At 40.9% G+C, this 22,946-nt stretch overlaps 1 protein-coding gene across 1 annotated transcript in view; it reads left to right on the forward strand.

Annotated features, from left to right (window-relative positions):
• Positions 1-22,946, forward strand: part of LOC107131271 (ATP-binding cassette sub-family C member 4) — a 188,759-nt gene that overhangs the window by 32,871 nt on the left and 132,942 nt on the right. Inside the window, 2 exon segments of the mRNA XM_024989168.2 lie at positions 9,318-9,419; positions 22,300-22,389. Coding sequence (XP_024844936.1) covers positions 9,318-9,419; positions 22,300-22,389 — 192 coding nt within the window.

Consider the following 22,946-nt stretch of genomic DNA (forward strand, 5'->3'; position numbering starts at 1 on the left):
TCCTGGTGAAGTGAAGTGAAGTTGCTCAGTCATGTCCGACTCTTTGTGACCCCATGGACTGTAGCCTACCAGGCTTCTCCATCCATGGGATTTTCCAGGCAAGAGTACTGGAGTGGGTTGCCATTTCCTTTTCCAGGGGATCTTCCCGACTCAGGGATTGAACCCAGGTCTCCTGCATTGGAGGCAGACACTTCACCCTTTGAGCCACCAGGGAAGCCCTTGCTTCCTGGTGGGTTGAAGTAATTGGGGTAAGACTTTCATTTGATATTAGATGCTTCTTCAGCCCATATAGTTTCTACAACTCTTTAAAATATTTAGTTGTCTAGTTCATCAAAATCACATAGTACAGTTCAGTTCAGTTCAATTCAGTTGCTTAGTTGTGTCCCACTCTTTGTAACCCCATGGATCGTAGCACACCAGGCCTCCCTGTCCATCACCAACTCCCGAAGTCTAGTCAAACTCATGTCCATTGAGTTGGTGATGCCATCCAACCATCTCATCCTCTGTCATCCCCTTCTCCTCCTGCATTGATCTTACCCAGCATTAGCGTCTTTAAACCCATATTATCATACTTTGGAGTTTCTGATTCACTAGGATTTTTTATTCCTTTTCCACCAAAATTCAGTTAAACTGTCTGAGGCTTGAAATTTCTTCCCATGTAGATGTGTATAGTAATATTACAATTATGATGTGGGGAAAACTTTGACTTTTCCAGGGCTGACAGATTTTCTTTGTCAAGCTGCTTTGTGTTCTGATGAAGGAAGCACTTTTTATTTGGGCAGAATCAAAAGTGATTTGAATGGTCTCGTGGTTTCCCCCACTTTCTTCAATTTAAATCTGAATTTGGCAATAAGGAGTTCATGATCTGAGCCACAGTTAGGTCCTGGTCTTGTTTTTGTGTAGACTTGACTGTATAGAGCTTCTCCATTTTTGGCTGCAAAGAATATAATCAATCTGATTTTGGTGTTGACCATCTGGTGATGTCCATGTGTAGAGTCTTCTCTTGTGTTGTTGGAAGAGGGTGTTTATTATGATCAGTGCGTTCTCTTGGCAAAACTCTATTAACCTTTGCCCTCCTTCATTCTGTACACAAGGCCAGATTTGTCTGTTACTCCAGATATTTCGTGACTTCCTACTTTTGCATTCCAGTCCCCTACAATGAAAAGGATATCTTTTTGGGGTGTTAGTTCTAAAAGGTCTTGTAGGTCTTCATAGAACCATTCAACTTCAGCTTCTTCAGTGTTACTGGTCGGAGCCTAGACTTGGATTACCATGATATTGAATGGTTTGTGTTGGAAACGAACAGAGATCATTCTGTCGTTTTTGAGATTGCATCCAAGTACTGCATTTCGGACTCTTTTGTTGACCATGATGGCTACTCCATTTCTTCTAAGGGATTCCTGCCCGCAGTAGTAGATATAATGGTCATTGGGGTTAAATTCACCCATTCCAGTCCGTTTTGGTTCGCTGATTCCTAGAATGTTGATGTTCACTCTTGCCACCTCCTGTTTGACCACTTCCAATTTGGCTTGATTCATGGACCTAACATTTCAGGTTCCTATGCAATATTGCTCTTTATAGCATTGGACCTTGCTTCTATCACCAGTCACATCCACAACTGGGTGTTGTTTTTGATTTGGCTTCATCCCTTCATTCTTTCTGGAGTTATTTCTCCATTGATCTCCAGTAGAAAATTGGGTACCTACTGACCTGGGGAGTTCATCTTTCTGTGTCCTATCTTTTTGCCTTTTCATATTGTTCATGGAGTTCTCAAGGTAAGAATACTGAAGTTGTTTGTCATTCCTTTCTCCAGTGGACCACATTCTGTCAGAACTATGAACACAGGTTCATGACATTGTACAGGAGACAGGGATCAAGACCATCCCCAAGAAAAAGAATTGCAAAAAATGCAAAATGTCTGTCTGAGGAGGCCTTACAAATAGCTGTGAAAAGAAGAGAAGCAAAAATCAAAGGATAAAAGGAAAGATATACCCATTTGAATGCAGAGTTCCAAAGAATAGCAAGGAGAGATAAGAGAGCCTTCCTCAGTGATCAATGCAAAGAAATAAAGGAAAACAATAGAATAGGAAAGACCAGAGATATCTCAAGAAAATTAGAGATGCCAAGGGAATATTTCATGCAAAGATGGGCTCATTGCAGGACAGAAATGGTATGGACCTAACAGAAGCAGAAGATATTAAGAAGAGGTGACAAGAATACACAGAACTGTACAAAAAAGATTTTCATGACCCAGATAATCATGATGGTGTGATCACTCACCTAGAGCCAGACATCTCATCCAGGGATGAGATGATGTGGTTAGGTTTAGTGTGAAATAGAGAGACTTGGCCAGATTTGAGAGATACTCGGGGCACATCTAGAATTGGGTATTGAGGGTGGAAAAGGTGGATATCACATGCTTCACATTTTGGGGCTATAAAATCACCTGGATTCACTCAAATAATGAGTACTAGAGGAGAACCAAACTTGGGGAGGAGAGCATGAACTTGGTTTTGAATTCTGACATGCTTAGAAATATCTAAATATTTGCTATAAGGCCCACTTCACTGACTGTCCTTGACCTGATTCAGCTTTCTATCCTGTTCAGTTCAGTTCAGTTGCTTAGTTGTGTCTGACTCTTTGCAACTCCATGGAAGGCAGCATGCCAGGCTTCCCTGTCCATCACCAACTCCTGAAGCTTGCTCAAACTCATGTTCATTGAGTCAGTGATACCATCAAACCATCTCATCCTCTGTTGTCTCCTCCTGCCTTCAATCTTTACCAGCATTAGGGTCTTTTCAATGAGTCAGTTCTTCATATCAGGTGGCCAAAATATTAGAGTTTCAGCTTCAGCATGAGTCCTTCCAGTGAATATTCAGGACTGATTTCCTTTATGATTGACTGGTTGGATCTCCTTATAGTCCAAGGGACTGTCAAGAGTCTTCTCCAACACCACAGTTCAAAAGCATCAATTCTTCCATACATAGCTTTCTTTATAGCCCAACTCTCACATCCATACATGACTACTGGAACAACCATAGCTTTGACTAGAAGGACGTTTGTTGGTAAAGTAATGTCTCTGCTTTTTAATATGCTGTCTAGGTTGGTCATAGCTTTTCTTCCAAAGAGCAAGTGTCTTTTAATTTCATGGCTGCAGTCACCATCTTCAGTGATTTTGGAGCCCAAGAAAATAAAGTCTGTCACTGTTTCCATTGTTTCCCCAAATATTTGCCATGAAGTGATGGGACCAGATGCGATGATCTTTGTTTTCTGAATGTTGAGTTTTAAGCCGACTTTTCACTCTTTCATTTTCATCAAGAGGCTCTTTAGTTCCTATCCTGTTATATAGTTCCTATCCTGTTATTTACTTCCTATGCTGTTATCTAACAGGTAATAGACAATGATTGGGTGTTCATTTTCTTCCTCAGCCTGCCTCTCACTTAGATGGGTTAATGTCCAATTAGAAGGTGAAAAGGGCAGCAAGAGTGGAAGAAAAGGTCAGCTGAGTTTACTAACCAGGTAGTTAGAGCTGGGTGAGGTCTGACCACAGATGGGCTGGAAGTGTGGTGGACATGAGGAGTTTAGCTTACTGTGTGGGGTTGAGCTCTGCTGCCCTGCTGTCCCCCACAGCCTGGGACTCAGTAGACTGGATGGTCATCTCCTAGGATTTCTTCTCAGGTCATATCTGGGAGTCCTAGGAAGGAAACCCACCACCCCTTCCTGCCTTAGAGATGGTGTGGTTGTCCATACCCACAGGCAGGCCTACATGTGGTCTTCATAGTTTTGTGTCTTCTTGTTTATACATGCTTTTCAATTTCCTTTTTTCATATCGAGAATATGAGGATTTATTATGATTTTATAGGTCCAAGAAGTCCCTCTATTTTTTTCTTAATAAGAAAAGGGATCTGAAGGTCTTGGCATTGAATGACTCCACTAGGATTGTAAATATCTTGTCTCTGAAGCACTGAAAGTCTTCAGTGATTTTACATGCCATAAAATGAGTCTCTGAGGTTACATTGTTCATAAAACAGGTTTTCCATTTCCAGCCACTGGGAACTCAATCTTTTTGGCTACAGTTCTGATGTTGATACTTTCCTGCAGAACCTGTTCTGGGTCTAAAAGAAATTTAATTCCAGCTTTTCCATTAGCCTGAGTCCTGGAGAAGAATTCAGCCAGCACTTCTGCACCTTCATGAGTTGGTCATGTGCTGAATGGAGTGTCATTTAACTCCTGGAAGCCTGTGACTCTTTCCCTACTCAGACCTATTATTTGTGAACAAGCACTCAATAGATTTAATTCCTTAATTAGTGCTTGTTCTTTACTTTCTTCTTCTTTTTTTGAAAGTGGAAAATTTATGTTCTATTGTGCACATACTTAACATTATTTTTGTCTTGGTAACACATTTAAGCTAAAATTGGAATTTCTGTCTAGATAAAAATGTATAACATATATGTGTAACCTTTTGCTTGTTGCCCTGTTAGCTCAGACTGTGTAAGCCTATAGTAGTCATGCAGTCAGTGTTTGTACTGATTTGAACCAGCCCTACAGTCTATTCCTTGCCTTACCCATGATGGGTTGACTCTGTGCAAAGCTTAGTCTCAGTTGGAGTTGTGACTGTAGGTGCATGAATGATGTAGTGTCTCCCCTCTATGTGATTTATTATCTCTCTGGGAATTCAGAGGTAGGGAGTGCAGTGCCATCCTGGATTGTCTTGAGAGGTTCCATGGAGGGTTTGCATTTGAGATGGACTTGGAAGGATGGATGGGGTTAGTACTCAGGATATCCAGGCAGAGGCCACCTGGGGAGTGTGGACTTAGGTACTGATGGGTCTCTGGGTGTGTTATGCGTGGTGTACGCTCAGAGGTGCTGTAAAGAGATCAGGAGGAATTGGTGTTGGGATCAGTTTGATGGTGTTGAGGAGGGCTGGGGAAGGAACCAGCAAAATAAGAGTTGTATTAATATTTTCAGTGGTTAATAGTGGGTGAAATTCTGAAATCATATTGTTTTGAGAGAAAAGCATTGGGAGAGGGATGAGCTGTGTCAGAACAGGTGAGACCTGGTACCTGGCTGACTATGGAAGAGGTGGTGTGGAGAGAGAACTCGGGCTGTGATGGTTGAGAGTCTGCAGAGGAGTCCTCAGACCACCATCTGTCCACCCTGTCTCCTGCTGGACTTGGGCTCGGGGCGAGGAGGAGGAGCCATGGCCAGTGTTAGGCTCTCAGTGAGCCTGCATGAGAGGAGGAGGGAACAAGTAGTGGCATCTCCCACCAGCTGGTCTTTGAGAGAGATGCAGGAATCACGATGTCTTTCTTTTCTTGCATAGAAGCAGGTTTTCATGTTCAGTTTTTACCAGTTGTTCTTTTGTAGTAGAAGATCACAATCACATTTATGATTTGGGGGCATGATATTCTGGGTGTCAAGGACTTGAAATGTGTTTATGATTTTTAGGGTAATAGGTTACTGTTTATGTGTTTTTTTTTTCCTCCCACATCCTCAGATGCTTATTTCAGTTTCCTCCTATGTTGGTTTGGACTCAGTTTGCCTATGAATCCTAGAATTACCCATGTTAAAGCTGCTTATACAGACAGTTTATTTTTCTCTCATGCAAGTGTCCTTATAAGGCTCTGTTATGGGTTTCCTCAGCAGTGGCCACAGGACTGGAAAAAATCAGTTTTCATTCCAATCTCAAAGAAAGGCGATGGCAAAGAATGCTCAAACTACTGCACAATTGCACTCATCTCACACGCTAGTAAAGTAATGCTCAAAATTCTGCAATCCAGGCTTCAGCAGTATGTGAGCCATGAACTTCCAATTGTTCAATCTGGTTTTACAAAAGGCAGAGGAACCAGAGATCAAATTGCCAATATCTGCTGGATCATCGAAAAAGCAAGAGAGTTCCAGAAAAACATCTATTTCTGCTTTATTGACTATGCCAAAGCCTTTGACTGTGTGGATCACAATAAACTGTGGAAAATTCTGAAAGAGATGGGAGTACCAGACCACCTGACCTGCCTCTTGAGAAACCTACATGCAGGTCAGGAAGCAACAGTTAGAACTGGACATGGAACAACAGACTGGTTCCAAATAGGAAAAGGAGTAGTACATCAAGGCTGTATATTGTCTCCTTCTTATTTAACTTCTATACAGAGTACATCATGAGGAACGCTGGTCTGGAAGAAGCATAAGCTGGAATCAAGATTGCTGGGAGAAATATCAATAACCTCAGATATGCAGATGACACCACCCTTATGGCAGAAAGTGAAGAGGAACTAAAAAGCCTCCTGATGAAAGTGAAAGAGGAGAGTGAAAAAGTTGGCTTAAAGCTCAATGTTCAGAAAACAAAGATCATGGCATCTGGTCCTTTCACTTCATGGGAAATCGATGGAGAAACAGTGAAAACAGTGTCAGACTTTATTTTTCTGGGCTCCAAAATCACTGCAGATGGTGACTGCAGCCATGAAATGAAAAGACGCTTACTCCTTGGAAGGAAAGTTATGACCAACCTAGATAGCATATTCATAAGCAGAGACATTATTTTGCCAAAAAAGGTCCGTCTCATCAAGGCTGTAGTTTTTCCAGTGGTCATGTATGGATGTGAGAGTTGGACTGTGAGGAAAGCTGAGCACTGAAGAATTGATGCTTTTGAACTCTGGTGTTGGAGAAGACTCTTGACAGTCCCTTGGACTGCAAGGAGATCCATCGAGTCTATCTTAAAGGAGATCAATCCTGAGTGTTCTTTGGAAGGACTGATGCTGAAGCTGAAACTCCAATACTTTGGCCACCTCATGCGAAGAGTTGACTCATTGGAAAAGACCCTGATGCTGGGAGGGATTGGGAGCGGGAGGAGAAGGGGACGACAGAGGATGAGATGCCTGGATGGGATCACTGACTCAATGGACATGAGTTTGCGTGGACTTGGGAAGTTAGTGATGGACAGGGAGGTCTGGCATACTGTGATTCATGGGGTCGCAAAGAGTCGGACATGACTGAGCGACTGAACTGAGCTGAACTGATGGGTTTCCTGGGGCTGCTGTAACCAAGTACCACAAACAGGTGCTTAAAACCCCAGAAATTGATTGTTTCTCAGTCCTGGAGCCTAGAAGTCTGAAGTCAAGGAGTCACTAGGGTCACCATCCCTCTGAATCCTGCAAGAGGGAATCCTTCCTCGCCTCTGTTGGATTTGAGGCCTACCCTATTCCAGTGTGATCTCACCTTAATTGATTACATCTGCAGCAACCCTGTTTTTAAGTCATATTTTGAGGTAATAATTTAGGATTTCAGTAGACTTTTTTTTTGTGGGAATTATCCTCCATGGTGTTAACGACTCAGACTCTTTTTTTTAGCAAAAATTTATTTTTATCTGTGCTGGGTCTTCATTGCTGCACAGATTTTTCTCCAGCTGTGGCAAGCAAGCTTCTCATTGTGGTGACTTCTCTTGTGGAGCATGGGCTCCAGGTGCCCAGGCTTCGGTAGTTGTGGCACTTGGGCTCTAGAGCTCAGACTCAGTAGTTGTGGCACATGGGCTTAGTTGCTCTGTGGCATGTAGAATCTCCTGGACCAGGGATCAAATTCATGTCCCCTGCACTGACAGGCAGATTCTTATCTACTGCATCACTAGCGAGGTCCTAGACTCTTTCTTGTTACTCTATTGTGTATGGCCTTGACCAAGCCGGCAGCCTCCAAAGCCCAGGCCATGGGGCAGAGGAAGGTTCTGGACATTGTCACTCTCCACTAATCTGGATTTAATCACGTGGCTGCTCATATCTGCTTGGGAGTCTAGAGAGCGAGGGCTTCCTTCCAGGCTGCAGATAAAATCTGGGGTTTGGGAAGAATGAGAGCAGATTTTGAGGACAGCCAGCAGTCTCTGCCACATTTTCATGGTTCTTGGAGGAGGTGATGGCACTGGGGTTGTCTCAGTTGTTTACTCTATTTCTCTGCCATAGTAGCTTTTCTTGTTGGATTATGTCTAGCATTTGCAGGACAGGAGGGAGTTTTCCTGCATAAGATTATGCTAGCTTTGTAGTGGTTCTCAGGAGTTGGTTTTAATCAACTACATTCCACTGAATAACTGCTAAGCAATGTGAACATGGCAAGAAGTGGGAGCTACAGTCATTCCTGTTGTAGGACAGAGGGCAGTGTCCAAGAAGAAGAGACAGTGATTGTGGAAAGATGCTTGTAAAATATTTTTAAGAGAAATTTAAGAGCACTTCATTTTTAGAATAACGACTTAAGTGATAATTAATGGAAAACAATGATACTGACTTAAACACATAGGAAAAAGGCAGAGTGTATTTAAGTGTCTAGGGAAAGGTCATGATGCAAAACAGGCATCACCAGGGTTTTCGTTTGGCATCTCTGCCATTGGTCTTGTTGTCCCAGCCTGTCCTGTGCCCCTTGATGCCTGAAGGCCTGGGCATGGCCTTCCTCACTATGTTCCTAGCAGTGTCAATGCTGCTTGGCATCTGGTGGGATTCAATATTTATGGAGTCATTTTGTACCATTGTTTGTTGTTAGTAACTCAAAAGTTAAACAATAAAAATATCCAGGTTCTAAATGTGTTGAAGTTTGGAGTCATATTTTCTCTTTAAGGAGTAACCAGGATACTTGTTGAGAAAGTAACTACTTTGCTCGTGGCCAGGAACTGTTTATTTTATATATATTTAAAAAAAATATATATATATATAAATATATATATAGTACAGATATTTGTATATATATATATATATGTACATTTATATATATATATATCTGTATGTATATATATATGGGGCTTCCCAGGTGGTACTAGTGGTAAATAACCTTATGTTTATATGACTTCCCAGGTGGCACAGTAGTAAAGAATACTCCTGCCAATACAGGAGATGCAAGAAATGCAGGTTTGATCCCTAGGCTGGGAAGATAGCCCGGAGAAGGAAATGGCAACCCATTCCAGTATTCTTGCCCAGAAAATCCCATGCAGGTCTCAGAAGAGTAATACTTGACTGAGCAATTAAAAAACAGTGTTTGTATATAAAATATTCTTATATGTGTTTTATATATAAATATGTTTATATATACACATACATATGTATATAAAAGACTTTATGCATACTATATATACTACATTAATGATTATGTATACCATATGATATATATTATTCTATATAATATATATTATTTAGTATGTTCTGATAGGAAACAAAACTAGCTTAAGTACAGCTGACAAAATGATATGTAGGCTGTATAAAATCTTTTATTATAAATTCCAGGAAAGCAATTATTTTTGTTTGTGCTTTGTTCTTGCAGTTTAACAATATGTGTTTCTCCTTTTTCTGTAGAACTTCCTATTACTTGATGAGATACCACAGCTTAACCCTCAGCTGCTATCAGATGGTGAAACGATAGTGGACATGAATGATTTCACTGCTTCTTGGGATAAGGTAACAAGTCCTCCACCCCAAGATCATGACTACTAATTGACAACTGAAGACATAGGTTTATGGGAGAATGATGAGGTTTTCCACATGGTGTAAAATGTGATTTGCCCATATATTGAGAGTATGTTATAAAAATTTTCAAAATCAGGAATAAGGTTTGCAGCTAATGGAAATTAAGTGTAAAAATCAGCCTAAGAAGTTTGACGTGTTGCTCTTTATTTCATTTTCAAGAGAGCTTTCAAAGTATTAGCACATTTTGAATTTAAAGTACATGTGTTTATGATGTTAAAATTTACAGGAGTGGATGGACAAAATGCTGCAGTGTAGAATGGTTTAACTAATGAATACACAGACAGTTGCTAAAGAGGCTTTGGGGAATCAGTGCACATTTTTTGCCTTGATTATCAGATCACTTTATTGTACATGCAGTGAGGCCGTGATCTGGATCTTTGCTGTGGGGTAGAGTGGGGGCTCCCCCATCCTAAGCTTCTGGATGGTTCTGACTACTTTCATAGGAGCCAGGGGCAGGAAGGAAGCAGCAGGTATGGGTAGTGAGCACCAGTGATTCCTAGTTGAAGGGCTGCAGTGTGTGGAAACTGACAGGGAGAACTGGGGATTTTCCAACACTTAGTTTATTTATGACTTTCTGGCAAACAGAAAAAAACAAGGGTCCGCTTTCAAAATTGCACATGCAATGCTGCCTCCTTTATCAATGATTGAAATGTTCCTGCCTCCATGGTTCCCTGGTCCTCTGTGCACATCCTCCCGTATCAGTGTGGATTAGTCAGGAATAAAGAACCCCACCATGGAAGAGGGAGTTCCATGCAGGGAATTAGTTACATAGATGATAAGAGTGGGGAAAAGCAGAAACAGCAAAATGGTGGTGGGTGAGACAACCCAGAAATTAGCAAAGGCAGGAAACTGTTCCCACCCGAGAGCCAGGAGGACTCAGGAAGGAGATGTCTCTACCAGAGGGTCCACTCTCCAGAGCAGAGCTCAGAAGCCTGGCTGCTGTCAGAGCGGGGGCCATAGGGCAAGTGTCTAGACTCTGTAGATTCCTCCTGTCTTTCATGCCTGTGACTCTGTTTTGCCACCTGCATGGTGTTCACCAACTTCTGATTAAGTGCCTGCCATCTCCATCAATAGCACAGTAGGATAATATGTTCCCGAATATATAAAACCACAGCCCTATGCCAGTTGCATGTGGCAACTCACAGAAGGTGCCTGACCTATCCTGAGAGTTTCTCATACCTTATTCCGGTAGATTTACCTCCTGCTTCGTATTTCTCATCACAGTACTCTTGAAGCATTTATGGAAAGCACTAAAATTCCATTATAAATACCACTCCATGTGAATGCTAACACATATTTTTTAATGACCCATTACCAAATTTCTTTTGTACCAAATTATGCAGCATTTTAAAATGAGCTATTTTGTTTTTCTTTCAAGAACTTAATAACATGTTCTCAGACTTTTGTGCAACTTGCATTGTAAAACAGAACAGCCTGTTATGTTGTCCTGGCCTTGCCTATGGAAGGACTGTGCCCCTTGCTGGGGTCATTAGTAATTATGGCTGTCAGGTTAGATCATGGGTGAGAGATCCCTTGGACGGGGGACACAGACATTGGGGTTTTAAAGAGAAGCTGAATCTGAATGAAGCCCCTGCTGGGTTGGGAGGCAGGAGATAGACATGAACTCTGTAACCTGCTCCACTAGACATCCAGGTGAGCAGGTAGGGGCAGGTCTCAGGGACCCAGGTTTCATTCATGAAATGATGGAACTTGGTCTCAATCTTGAAGCTGTAAAATAAATGGTCCTGTGGGAGCTTCCATTTATTCATGGGGTTTTCAACTATGTCTGGTACAGAGCTGAGGCTCAGCTGATGATCCTTGTTGAATCAGCGTCCCATGTGTCTGGATAACCAGGAATTGACTGGACCCAGCACGTCTGCGCTGCTGAGTGCTGCCCTCTACTGGTCTCGGCAGAGTAGTGCCCGATCCTGAAGCCTGAACAGGGAGGGAACTCAGTGTCTGAACCTGGGAAACAGTGAGGGGTGGTGACAGGGAGCTGATGTGACTCATTGATTTTTAGTCATAACTGAGTGATGAGTAATAAAATAGGAACTCTAAGTGTCAGAAAAGAATAAAGAAGTGGAGAAGGTTAAAAAATATTTCTTATGTTTTAACATCTAGCTTCTTAGTGGTAGATTTATAGTTTTTGTTGTTGTTGTTTAATCTGGGGATAGTTTTTGACCATGCAAAATAATTGTCATTTTTTAGCATGTGAATGCTTTATAATTAGTTCATTTCTTTCCGGAGAACTTTTTCATTTTGAGGAATATCCAGACTTAAATTCAGAATTGTGTTTTTAGTCTTTGCGGCACTTTAGAGTCAAGTGTCAGCATTCGTTTTTCTTTTTTTAAGCATTGGCAGCTATTGACAGTTTTCTTAACACTTATGATATGTAAAGACACAATGAACCTGTAAGTCTCTCAAGAATGTGACTTGTTATTGGCACAATGAATACTTTGTCCTCCATTGCATTGGGTGGGGGTACTAGTGCATGTATCTCCATGGATTTTGTTGTTATTTTGTTCCTTTGGGCTTCCCTGGTGGCTCAGACAGTAAATAAGCTGCCTGTTTTTCTTCAGTAGAAGTACTTTATTATTCTCCGTTCAGCCAAGACAGGTAATGCATATAAATACATATAAAATTGAGGCTTTATCACTTTGATTCCTCATGTCATAATTAATTTATTCCCCACTTTTTGTTGTTGTTGGTGGTGGTGGTGGTATTAAATTAGAGCTCTTGTTAAAAATTAGAGCTTGGACCATTATTAATAACAATTTGCCAAGAATGACTATTATATAAAGTACCCCTTTGCTTGCTGAGCACTACTGAGGTTCATTGTTTATCAAATGAAAGTGGAGAGATTAGTGGAGATTTCAGATTATTTAATTAAAGGCCAGGCATGCCAGGAACTTCGGAGAAGGCAATGGCACCCCACTCCAGTACTCCTGTCTGGAAAATCCCATGGACAGAGGAGCCTGGCAGGCTGCAATCCATGGGGTCGCTGAGGGTCGGACACGACTGAGCGACTTCACTTTCACTTTTCACTTTCACTTTTCACTTTCATGCATTGGAGAAGGAAATGGCAACCCACTCCAATGTTCTTGCCTGGAGAATCCCAGGGACAGGGGAGCCTGGTGGGCTGCCGTCTATGGGGTCGCACAGAGTCAGACACAACTGAAGTGACTTAGCAGCATGTCAGGAACTTATGCTGCCACCTTGTGGGGATTGATTGATGCTTTTGAACTGGTGTGCTGGAGAAGACTCTTGAGAGTCCCTTGGACAAAAAAGAGATCAAACCTGTCAATCTTAAAGGAAATCAGTCTTTTTTTTTTTTCTCTTACAGAAAGAGATATTGAGATGTAATTGACACACAACACTGTGTAAGTTTAAGATGTATAGCATGAATGTGCATCATGAAATGATTATCACAATAAATGTAAACACCATCCTCTCACATAGGTATGACACTAAATAAATTTTTTCCTAGTGATGAAAACTCCTAGGATTTACTCTCTTAACAACTTTCATATATAACATACAGTTGTGTTGTACCTTACAATCCTGGTACTTACTTAGCTCATAACTGAAAATTTGTACCTTTTGACAGCCTTCATCCAGTTCCCCCAACCACCGCCTTTGATAACACATATCTGATCTCTTTTCCTATGAGTTTATTTATTTATTTTTTGCTTTTGAAGTATTTTTTTTAATTTAAACTTATTTATTTTAATTAGAGGCTAATTACTTTACAATATTGTATTGGTTTTGCCATACATTGACATGAATCTGCCACGGGTGTACACGTGCTCCCAATCCTGAACCCCCCTCCCACCTCTGTCCCCATATCATCCCTCTGGGTCATCCCAGTGCACGAGCCCCAAGCTTCCTGTATCCTACATCGAACTGGACTGGCGATTCGTTTCTTATATGATATTATATATGTTTCAATGCCATTCTTCCGAATCATCGCCCCCCTCCCTCTCCCACAGAGTCCAAAAGACTGTTCTATACATCTGTGTCTCTTTTGCTGTCTCACATATAGGGTTATCATTACCATCTTTCTAAATTCATATATATGTGTTACTATACTGTATTGGTGTTTTTCTTTCTGGCTTATTTCACTCTGTATCATCGGCTCCAGTTTCATCCATCTCATTAGAACTGATTCAAATGTATTCTTTTTAATGGCTGAGTAATACTCCATTGTGTATATGTACCACAGCTTTCTTATCCATTCATCTGCTGATGGACATCTAGATTGTTTTCATGTCCTTGCTATTATAAACAGTGCTGTGATGAACATTGGGGTACACGTGTCTCTTTCAATTGTGGTTTCCTTAGTGTGTATGCCCAGCATTGGGATTGTTGGGTCATATGGCAGTTCTATTTCCATTTTTTTTAAGGAATCTCCACACTGTTCTCCATAGTGACTGTACTAGTTTGCATTCCCAACAACAGTGTAAGAGGGTTCCCTTTTCTCCACATCCTCTCCAGCATTTATTGCTTGTAGACTTTTGGATCACAGCCATTCTGACTGGTGTGAAATGGTACCTCATAGTGGTTTTGATTTGCATTTCTCTGATAATGAGTGATGTTGAGCATCTTTTCATGTGTTTGTTAGCCATCTGTATGACTTCTTTGGAGAAATGTCTATTTAGTTCTTTGGCCCATTTTTTGATTGGGTTGTTTATTTTTCTGTAATTGAGCTCAGGAGTTGCTTGTATATTTTTGAGATTAGTTGTTTGTCAGTTTCTTCATTTGCTATTATTTTCTCCCATTCTGAAGGCTGTCTTTTCACCTTGCTTATAGTTTCTTTTGTTGTGCAGAAGCTTTTAATTTTAATTAGATCCCATTTGTTTATTTTTGCTTTTATTTCCAATATTCTGGGAGGTGGGTCGTAGAGGATCCCGCTGTGATATATGTTGGAGAGTGTTTTGCCTATGTTCTCCTCTAGGAGTTTTATAGTTTCTGGTCTTACCTTTAGATCTTTAATCCATTTTGAGTTTATTTTTGTGTATGGTGTTAGAAAGTGTTCTAGTTTCATTCTTTTACAAGTGGTTGGCCAGTTTTCCCAGCACCACTTGTTAAAGAGATTGTCTTTTCTCCATTGTATATTCTTGCCTCCTTTGTCAAAGATAAGGTGTCCATATGTGTGTGGGTTTATCTCTGGGCTTTCTATTTTGTTCCATTGATCTATATTTCTGTCTTTGTGCCAGTACCATACTGTCTTGATGACTGTGGTTTGGAGCAGAGCCTGAAGTCAGGCAGGTTGATTCCTCCAGTTCCATTCTTCTTTCTCAAGATTGCTTTGGCTATTCGAGGTTTTTTGTATTTCCATACAAATTGTGCAATTATTTGTTCTAGCTCTGTGAAAAATACCGTTGGTAGCTTGATAGGGATTGCATTGAATCTATAGATTGCTTTGGGTAGTATACTCATTTTCAGTATATTGATTCTTCCAATCCATGAGCAGGGTATATTTCTCCATCTGTTAGTGTCCTCTTTGATTTATTTCAGCAGTGTTTTATGGTTTTCTATATATAGGTCTTTAATTTTTTTAGGTAGATATATTCCTAAATATTTTATTCTTTTCATTGCAATGGTGAATGGAATTGTTTTCTTAATTTCTCTTTCTATTTTCTCATTATTAGTGTATAGGAATGCAAGGAATTTTTGTGTGTTGATTTTATATCCTGCAACTTTACTATATTCATTGATTAACTCTAGCAATTTTCTGGTGGAGTCTTTAGGGTTTTCTATGTAGAGGATCGTGTCATCTGCAAACAGTGAGAGTTTTACTTCTTCTTTTCCAGTTTGGATTCCTTTTATTTCTTTTCCTGTTCTTATTGCTGTGGCCAAAACTTCCAAAACTATGTTGAATAGTAATGGTGAAAGTGGGCACCCTTGTCTTTTTCCTGACTTTAGGAGAAATGCTTTCAATTTTTCACCATTGAGGATAATGTTTACTGTGGGTTTGTCATATATAGCTTTTATTACATTGATGTATGTTCCTTCTATTCCTGCTTTCTGGAGAGCTTTTATCATAAATGGATGTTGAATTTTGTCAAAGGCTTTCTCTTCATCTATTGAGATAATCATATGGCTTTTATTTTTCAATTTGTTAATGTGATGTATTACATTGATTGATTTGTGGATATTGAAGAATCCTTGCATCCCTGGGATAAAGCCCACTTGGTCATGGTGTATGATCTTTTTTTTGTGTTGTTAGAGTCTGATTGCTAGAATTTTGTTAAGGATTTTTGCATCTATGTCATCAGTGATATTGGCCTGTAGTTTTCTTTTTTGTGGCATCTTTGTCAGGTTTTGGTATTAGGGTGATGGTGGCCTCATAGAATGAGTTTGGAAGTTAACCTTCCTCTTCAATTTTCTGGAAGAGTTTGAGTAGGATAGGTGTTAGCTCTTCTCTAAATTTTTGGTAGAATTCAGCTGTGAAGCCATCTGGACCTGGGCTTTTGTTTGCTGGAATACTTCTGATTACCGTTTCAATTTCTGTGCTTGTGATGTATCTATTAAGATTTCTATTTCTTCCTGGTCCAATTTTGGAAAGTTGTACTTTTCTAAGAATTGTCCATTTCTTCCATGTTGTCCATTTTATTGGCATATAATTGCTGATAGTAGTCTCTTATGATCCTTTGTATTTCTGTGATCTCTCCATTTTCATTTCTAATTTTATTGATTTGATTTTTCTCCCTTTGTTTCTTGATGAGTCTGGCTAATGGTTTGTCAATTTTATTTATCCTTTCAAAGAATCAGCTTTTGGATTTCTTGATTTTTGCTCTGGTCTCCTTTGTTTCTTTTGCATTTATTTCTGTCCTAATTTTTAAGATTTCTTTACTTCTACTAACCCTGGGGTTCTTCATTTCTTCCTTTTCTAGTTGCTTTAGGTGTAGGGTTAGTTTATTTATTTGACTTTTTTCTTGTTTCTTGAAGTATGCCTGTATGGCTATGAACTTTCCCCTTAGCACTGCTTTTACAGTGTCCCACAGGTTTTGGGTTGTTGTGTTTTCATTTTCATTCATCTCTATGCATATTTTGATTTCTTTTTTAATTTCTTCTGTGATTTGTTGGTTATTCAGCAGCGTCTTGTTCAGCCTCCATATGTTGGAATTTTTAATAGTTTTTCTCCTGTAATTGAGATCTAATCTTACTGCATTGTGGTCAGAAAAGATGCTTGGAATGATTTTAATTTTTTTGAATTTACCAAGGCTAGATTTATGGCCCAGGATGTGATCTATCCTGGAGAAGGTTCCGTGTGCGCTTGAGAAAAATGTGAAATTCATTGTTTTGGAGTGAAATGTCCTATAGATATCAGTTAGGTCTAACTGGTCTATTGTATCATTTAAAGTTTGTGTTTCTTTATTAATTTTCTCTTTAGTTGATCTATCCATAGGTGTGAATGGGTATTAAAGTCTCCCACTATTATTGTGTTATTGTTAATTTCTCCTTTCATCCTTGTTAGCATTTGTCTTACATATTGTGGTGCTCCTATGTTGGGTGCATATATATTTATAATTGTTATATCTTCTTCTTGGATTGATCCTTTGATCATTATGTAGTGACCTTCTTTGTCTCTTTTCACAGCCTTTGTTTTAAAGTCTATTTTATCTAATATGAGTATTGCTACTCCTGCTTTCTTTTGGTCTCTATTTGCATGGAATATCTTTTACCAGCCCTTCACTTTCAGTCCGTATGTGTCCCCTGTTTTGAAGTGGGTCTCTTGTAGACAACATATATAGGGGTCTTGTTTTTGTATCCATCTAGCTAGTCTTTTTCTTTTGGTTGGGGCATTCAACCCATCTGTGTTTAAGGTAATTATTGATAAGTATGATCCCATTGCCATTTACCTTACTGTTTTGGGTTCAAGTTTATACACTGTTTTTGTGTCTCCTGTCTAGAGAATATCCTTTAGCATTTGTTGGAGACCTGGTTTGGTGATGCTGAATTCTCTCAGCTTTTGCTTGTCTGTAAAGCTTTTGATTTCTCCTTCATATTTAAATGAGATCCTTGCTGGGTACAGTAATCTGGGCTGTAGGTTATTTTCTTTCATCACTTTAAGTATGTCTTGCCATTCCCTCCAGGCCTGAAGAGTTTCTATTGAAAGATCAGCTGTTACCCTTATGGGAATCCCCTTGTGTGTTATTTGTTATGTTTCCCTTGCTGCTTTTAATATTTGTTCTTTGTGTTTGATCTTTGTTAATTTGATTAATATGTGTCTTGAGGTGTTTTGCCTTGGGTTTATCCTGTTTGGGATTCTCTGGGTTTCTTGGACTTGGGTGATTATTTCCTTCCCCATTTTAGGGAAGTTTTCAACTATTATCTCCTCAAGTATTTTCTCATGGTATTTCTTTTTGTCTTCTTCTTCTGGGACTCCTATGATTCGAATGTTGAAGCATTTAGTAATGTCCTGGAGGTCTCTGAGATTGTCCTCATTTCTTTTAATTCGTTTTTCTTTTTTCCTCTCTGATTCATTTATTTCTACCATTCTATCTTCTATTTCACTAATCCAATCTTCTGCCTCCATTATTCTACTATTTGTTGCCTCCAGAGTGTTTTTTATCTCATTTATTGCATTATTCATTATATATTGACTCTTTTATTTCTTCTAGGTCCTTGTTAAATCTTTCTTGCATTTTCTCAATCCTTGTCTCCAGGCTATTTATCTATGATTCCATTGTTATTTCAAGACTTTGGATCACTTTCACTATCACTATTTGGAATTCTTTATCAGGTAGATTCCCTATCTCTTCCTCTTTTGTTTGGTTTGGTGGGCCTTTGTCCTATTCCTTTACCTGCTGTGTATTCCTCTGTCTCTTCATCTTGTTTATATTGCTGAGTTTGGGGTAGACTTTCTGTATTCTGGCAGTTTGTGGAGTTCTCTTTATTATGGAGTTTCCTCACTATGGGTGGGGTTGTATTGGTGGCTTGTCAAGGTTTCTTGGTTAGGGAAGCTTGTTGTCGGTGTTCTGGTGGGTGGAGCTGGATTTCTTCTCTCTGGAGCAATGAAGTGTCTAGTAACAAGTTATGAGATGTCAATGGTTTTGGAGTAACTTTGGACAGCCTGTATGTATATTGAAGCTCAGGGCTGTGTTCCTGTGTTGCTGCAGAATTTGTGTGGTATGTCTTGCTCTGGAACTTGTTGGCCCTTGGGTGGTGCTTGGTTTCAATGTAGGTATGGAGGCATTTGATGAGCTCCTATTGATTAATGTTCCCTGGAGTCAGGTGTTCTCTGATGTTCTCAGGAATTGGACTTAAGCCTCCTGCTTCTGGTTTTCAGTCTTATTTTTACAGTAGTCTCAAGACTTCTCCTTCTATACAGCACCATTGATAAAACATCTAGGTTAAAGATGAAAAGTTTCTCCACAGTGAAGGACACACAAAGAGGTTCAGCGTTACATGGAGAAGAGAAAACGGAGGAGGGAGTTAGAGGTGACCCAAATGAGATGAGGTGGAATCAAAAGAAGAGAGAGCAAACTAGCCAGTAATCACTTCCTTATATGTGCTCCACAGTCTGGACTGCTCAGAGAAGTTCTTGAAGTTATACAGAGAAGAGAAGAGGGAGAAAGGAGACAGAGGTGGCCAGGAGGATAAAGGGCGGGGGGGGGGGGGTGGGGATGAAAAAGAGAGAGACAGATCCAGGCAGTAATCAGTTCCCTAAGTGTTCTCCACCATCTGGAACACACAGAGCTTCAGAGAGTTGGGTAGAGAAGAGAAGGGGAGCGAGAAGATAGAGGTGACCTGGTGGAGAAAAAGGAGAGTCCAAAGTGGGAGAGAGCAGTCAAGCCAGTGATCTCACTCCCATGTAAAGATGGGTACTGAAGATTGGATTCTTAAAGGTACAAAATTGATAACAAATATCAAAAAGCAAAGATTAAAATTCTAGAGTAGAGGTTGGATTTTCAAAAATACAATATTAAAGAAAATAAGAAGAAGAAAAAAAAAACAAAGTCACAAAAGTTATTTAAATATATATATATATATGAAGTTTGCTTTAAAAAATAGTCTTTTGTTTTGAAAAGTAATAGTAGGTTATAAAAATGAAAATTAAAGGAGTAATAGAGGACTTAAACGGAGAAGGCAATGGCACCCCACTCCAGTACTCTTGCCTGGAAAATCCCATGGATGGAGGAGTCTGGTGGGCTGCAGTCCATGGGGTCGCTAAGACACGACTGAACGACTTCACTTTAATTTTCACTTTCCTGCATTGGAGAAGGAAATGGCAACCCACTCTAGTGTTCTTGCCTGGAGAATCCCAGGGACGGGGGAGCCTGGTGGGCTGCCGTCTATGGGGTCGCACAGAGTCGGACATGACTGAAGCGACTTAGCAGCAGCAGCAGAGGACTTAAAATTTTTTTTAAAAAGTTAAAAGAAAAAAAAAGAAATGAATGATTGTAAAAATAGTAAAAATATATCTAGGACTTTCTCTGGTGTTGTGGGCAGTGTGGGGTCAGTTCATTTTCAGATAGATCCTTGGTCCGGCTTATATTTCTCAAGATCTATATGCCCCTTCCTATGTGGTTGGTTGGAAAAGGCAATGGCTCCCCACTCCAGTAGTCTTGCCTGGAAAATCCCATGGATGGAGGATCCTGGTAGGCTGTAGTCCATGGGGTCGCTAAGAGTCAGACATGACTGAGTGACTTCCCTTTCACTTTTCACTTTCATGCATTGGAGAAGGAAATGGCAACCCGCTCCAGTGTTCTTGCCTGGAGAATCCTAGGGACGGGGGAGCCTGGTGGGTTTCCGTCTATGGGGTCACACAGAGTCGGACACGACTGAAGCGACTTAGCAGCAGCAGCATGTGGTTTGGTTGGTACTAACTACAGGGTTTTAATCTATTACACCTGTCACTTCCAAGGCAGTTCCCTCAGTTTTAACTTCTTCTGTTTGCTGGTCTCTTCAGTGTCTGATTTCTGCCCTGACACATAGGGGGTGGTGGTGGACACTTTCTTTTAGGCTCACTTGTTCAGTGGCGCTGTGGGGAGGGAGGGACTTTGCAAACAAATAACACTGGCGTGTACTTGCAGTGTCTCAGCCGCACTGGGTCTGCCCCCGCTCCCGGCATGCACAGCCTCCTGCCCACATAGCTCAGGCTCTAGATTGCTCTGCCGGGAACCGTCTGAGGCCAGCCCTGGGCTGCATGCACCTCCCAGGTCTAAGCTGCTCAGGTTCAGGCACTCAGGTAGTCCTCAGAGGTGCAGACTCCTTTGGGCCTGCGTTTTTTGCCCTTCCCAGCTCTGAGCAGCTCTGGTGATGAGGTGTTTGGTGAGCGCTGTCACTGCGACTTATCGCCTTTCCCATCCCTGCTGCTTGGTTTTCTGGGTGTACAACCGGCATACCTTCTCAGGCAGATAATGACTGTCCAGAACCCCAAGAAGTATTAGTTAGCAAAGAAGCCTGCTTGCAGTTAGGCAGATAATGTCTCTCTGGGTCTGCGATTGCCCCCTTCCGGCTCTGGCTGCCTGTCACCAGAGGGGTATGGTCTGCAGCCAACTAGTTCTGTTCAGCCCTTTGTTCTGTGTGCGGGCCTGGCGGTGTCTTAGGGCTTTTCGCCTGGTAGCTATCCCACAGTCTTGTTTGCTAGCCCAAATTAGTTCGCTCTGATTAGCCTCGGGGCATTCAGACCTGATCCTTACTGTAAGCAACGCAGCCCCCGCTTGCTAGTGGCAGGTGCAGGCGTCTGTGCTGCTTCTCCTCTCGGGGAGTTACTGTTGGGCTTGTAATCTGTGGGTTTTAATTATTTACTTATTTTTCCTCCCTATTATGTTGCCCTCTGTGCTTCCAAGGCTTGCCACAGACTCGGCAGTGAGAGTGTTTCCTGGTGTTTGGAAACTTCTCTCTTTTTAAGACTCCCTTCCCAGGACGGAGCTCTGTCCCTACCTCTTCTGTCTCTTTTTTGTGTATGTGTGTTTTATATTTTTCCTACCTCATTTTGAAGACAATGGGCTGCTTTTTTGGGTGCCTGATGTCCTCTGCCGACATTCAGAAGTTGTTTTGTGGAATTTACTCAGTGTTTAAGTGTTCTTTTGATGAATTTGTGGGGGAGAAAGTGTTCTCCCTGTCCTATTCCTCCGCCACCTTCAGGAAATCAGTCTTGAACATTCATTGGAAGGACTTACGCTGAAGCTGAAGCTCCAACACTTTGGCCACCTGATGTGAAGAACTGACTCACTGGAAAAGACCCTGATGCTGGGAAGAAGTGAAGGCAAAAGGAGAAGGGGATGACAAAGGATGAGCTGGGTGGATGGCATCACCAACTGCATAGACATGAGTTTGAGTGAGCTGTAGGAGTTGGTGATGGACAGGGAAGCCTTGCATGCTGCAGTCCATGGGGTTGCAAAGAGTTGGACACGACTGAGTGACTGAACTGAATTGAACTACAGAGATTAATGAGACAGTTAAAACCAAGGGTCATGATGAAAACTTATAAATGATTAAAAGCCTCACAAGCTGCATTATAATTACAATATAAGTACATTATATTAATAATGCATTATGTGCATTATTCAGTTTGCATTTCAGGCAGGTGCCTTGTAATTTCTACTACTAAAATTCTGTGGGTGTCTAGAGCTATGTCCTTATGGAAATCTGGTAAAAGAATGAGTCTTGTTAACCCCCAAAGAGATATGTATGATTGGATGAAAAGGCCTCCAGGACTTACTATCTTAAAATAGGAAGGAGAAAAAATGTGGGTTACATTAGCATATCAGTGACTATTACATAATTTTCTCTACCTTCTGAAGTAATGTATGTTACTTTATGAAGCGGGCACATTTTTATAAACTTTAATTTGCAGAAATCAGGAACCCCAACCCTACAAGACCTTTTCTTTACTGCCAGACCCGGTGAACTGTTAGCTGTGGTTGGACCTGTGGGTGCAGGAAAGGTAAGTTGTGATGCCTTTTGTCAGCTTGATGCAATACCACTGCCCTTGTTAAATTCTCAGAGTTGAGCCCAGAGCTATGCGTGACACAGTTTGAATTTGGGTGTACCTAGAACAGCGTTTCTCAATCTGTGTTCCATGGAATATTAGTTTTGCAAGAAGGTTTCATGGCCAAGTAAATCTAGATAAGCACACACTGTGTTTTCTTTCTTGGTGCTTCACATTGCACAGTTGGGAACCATTGTCAGGCATTTGGACATCTCAGTGAATGAAATTATTGATGTGACAGCTATTCAGGTTGGATGGAAACATCGGGGACTTATTTTAATCACAGTGGCTGCTCTAGGAAGTCTGGAGGTGGTGAAGGCTCTTCCAGGAAACTCTGAGCATTTCCTCATGGGACTTGATGTGATCCTTTCAGTGCACGTGTAGTGAATGTTCAGCCACGTGCTGGAGCTATAGACACAGATGTGAGCCAGATCCCGACGTCTCTACTGTCCAGAGGCAACCAGCCCAGTGTGGTGAGCGCTCTGATGGTGTAGACACAGATACGTCACTTC

Source organism: Bos taurus, unplaced genomic scaffold (genome assembly GCF_002263795.3).
Source record: "Bos taurus isolate L1 Dominette 01449 registration number 42190680 breed Hereford unplaced genomic scaffold, ARS-UCD2.0 Leftover_ScbfJmS_264, whole genome shotgun sequence".
Lineage (NCBI taxonomy): Eukaryota > Metazoa > Chordata > Mammalia > Artiodactyla > Bovidae > Bos > Bos taurus.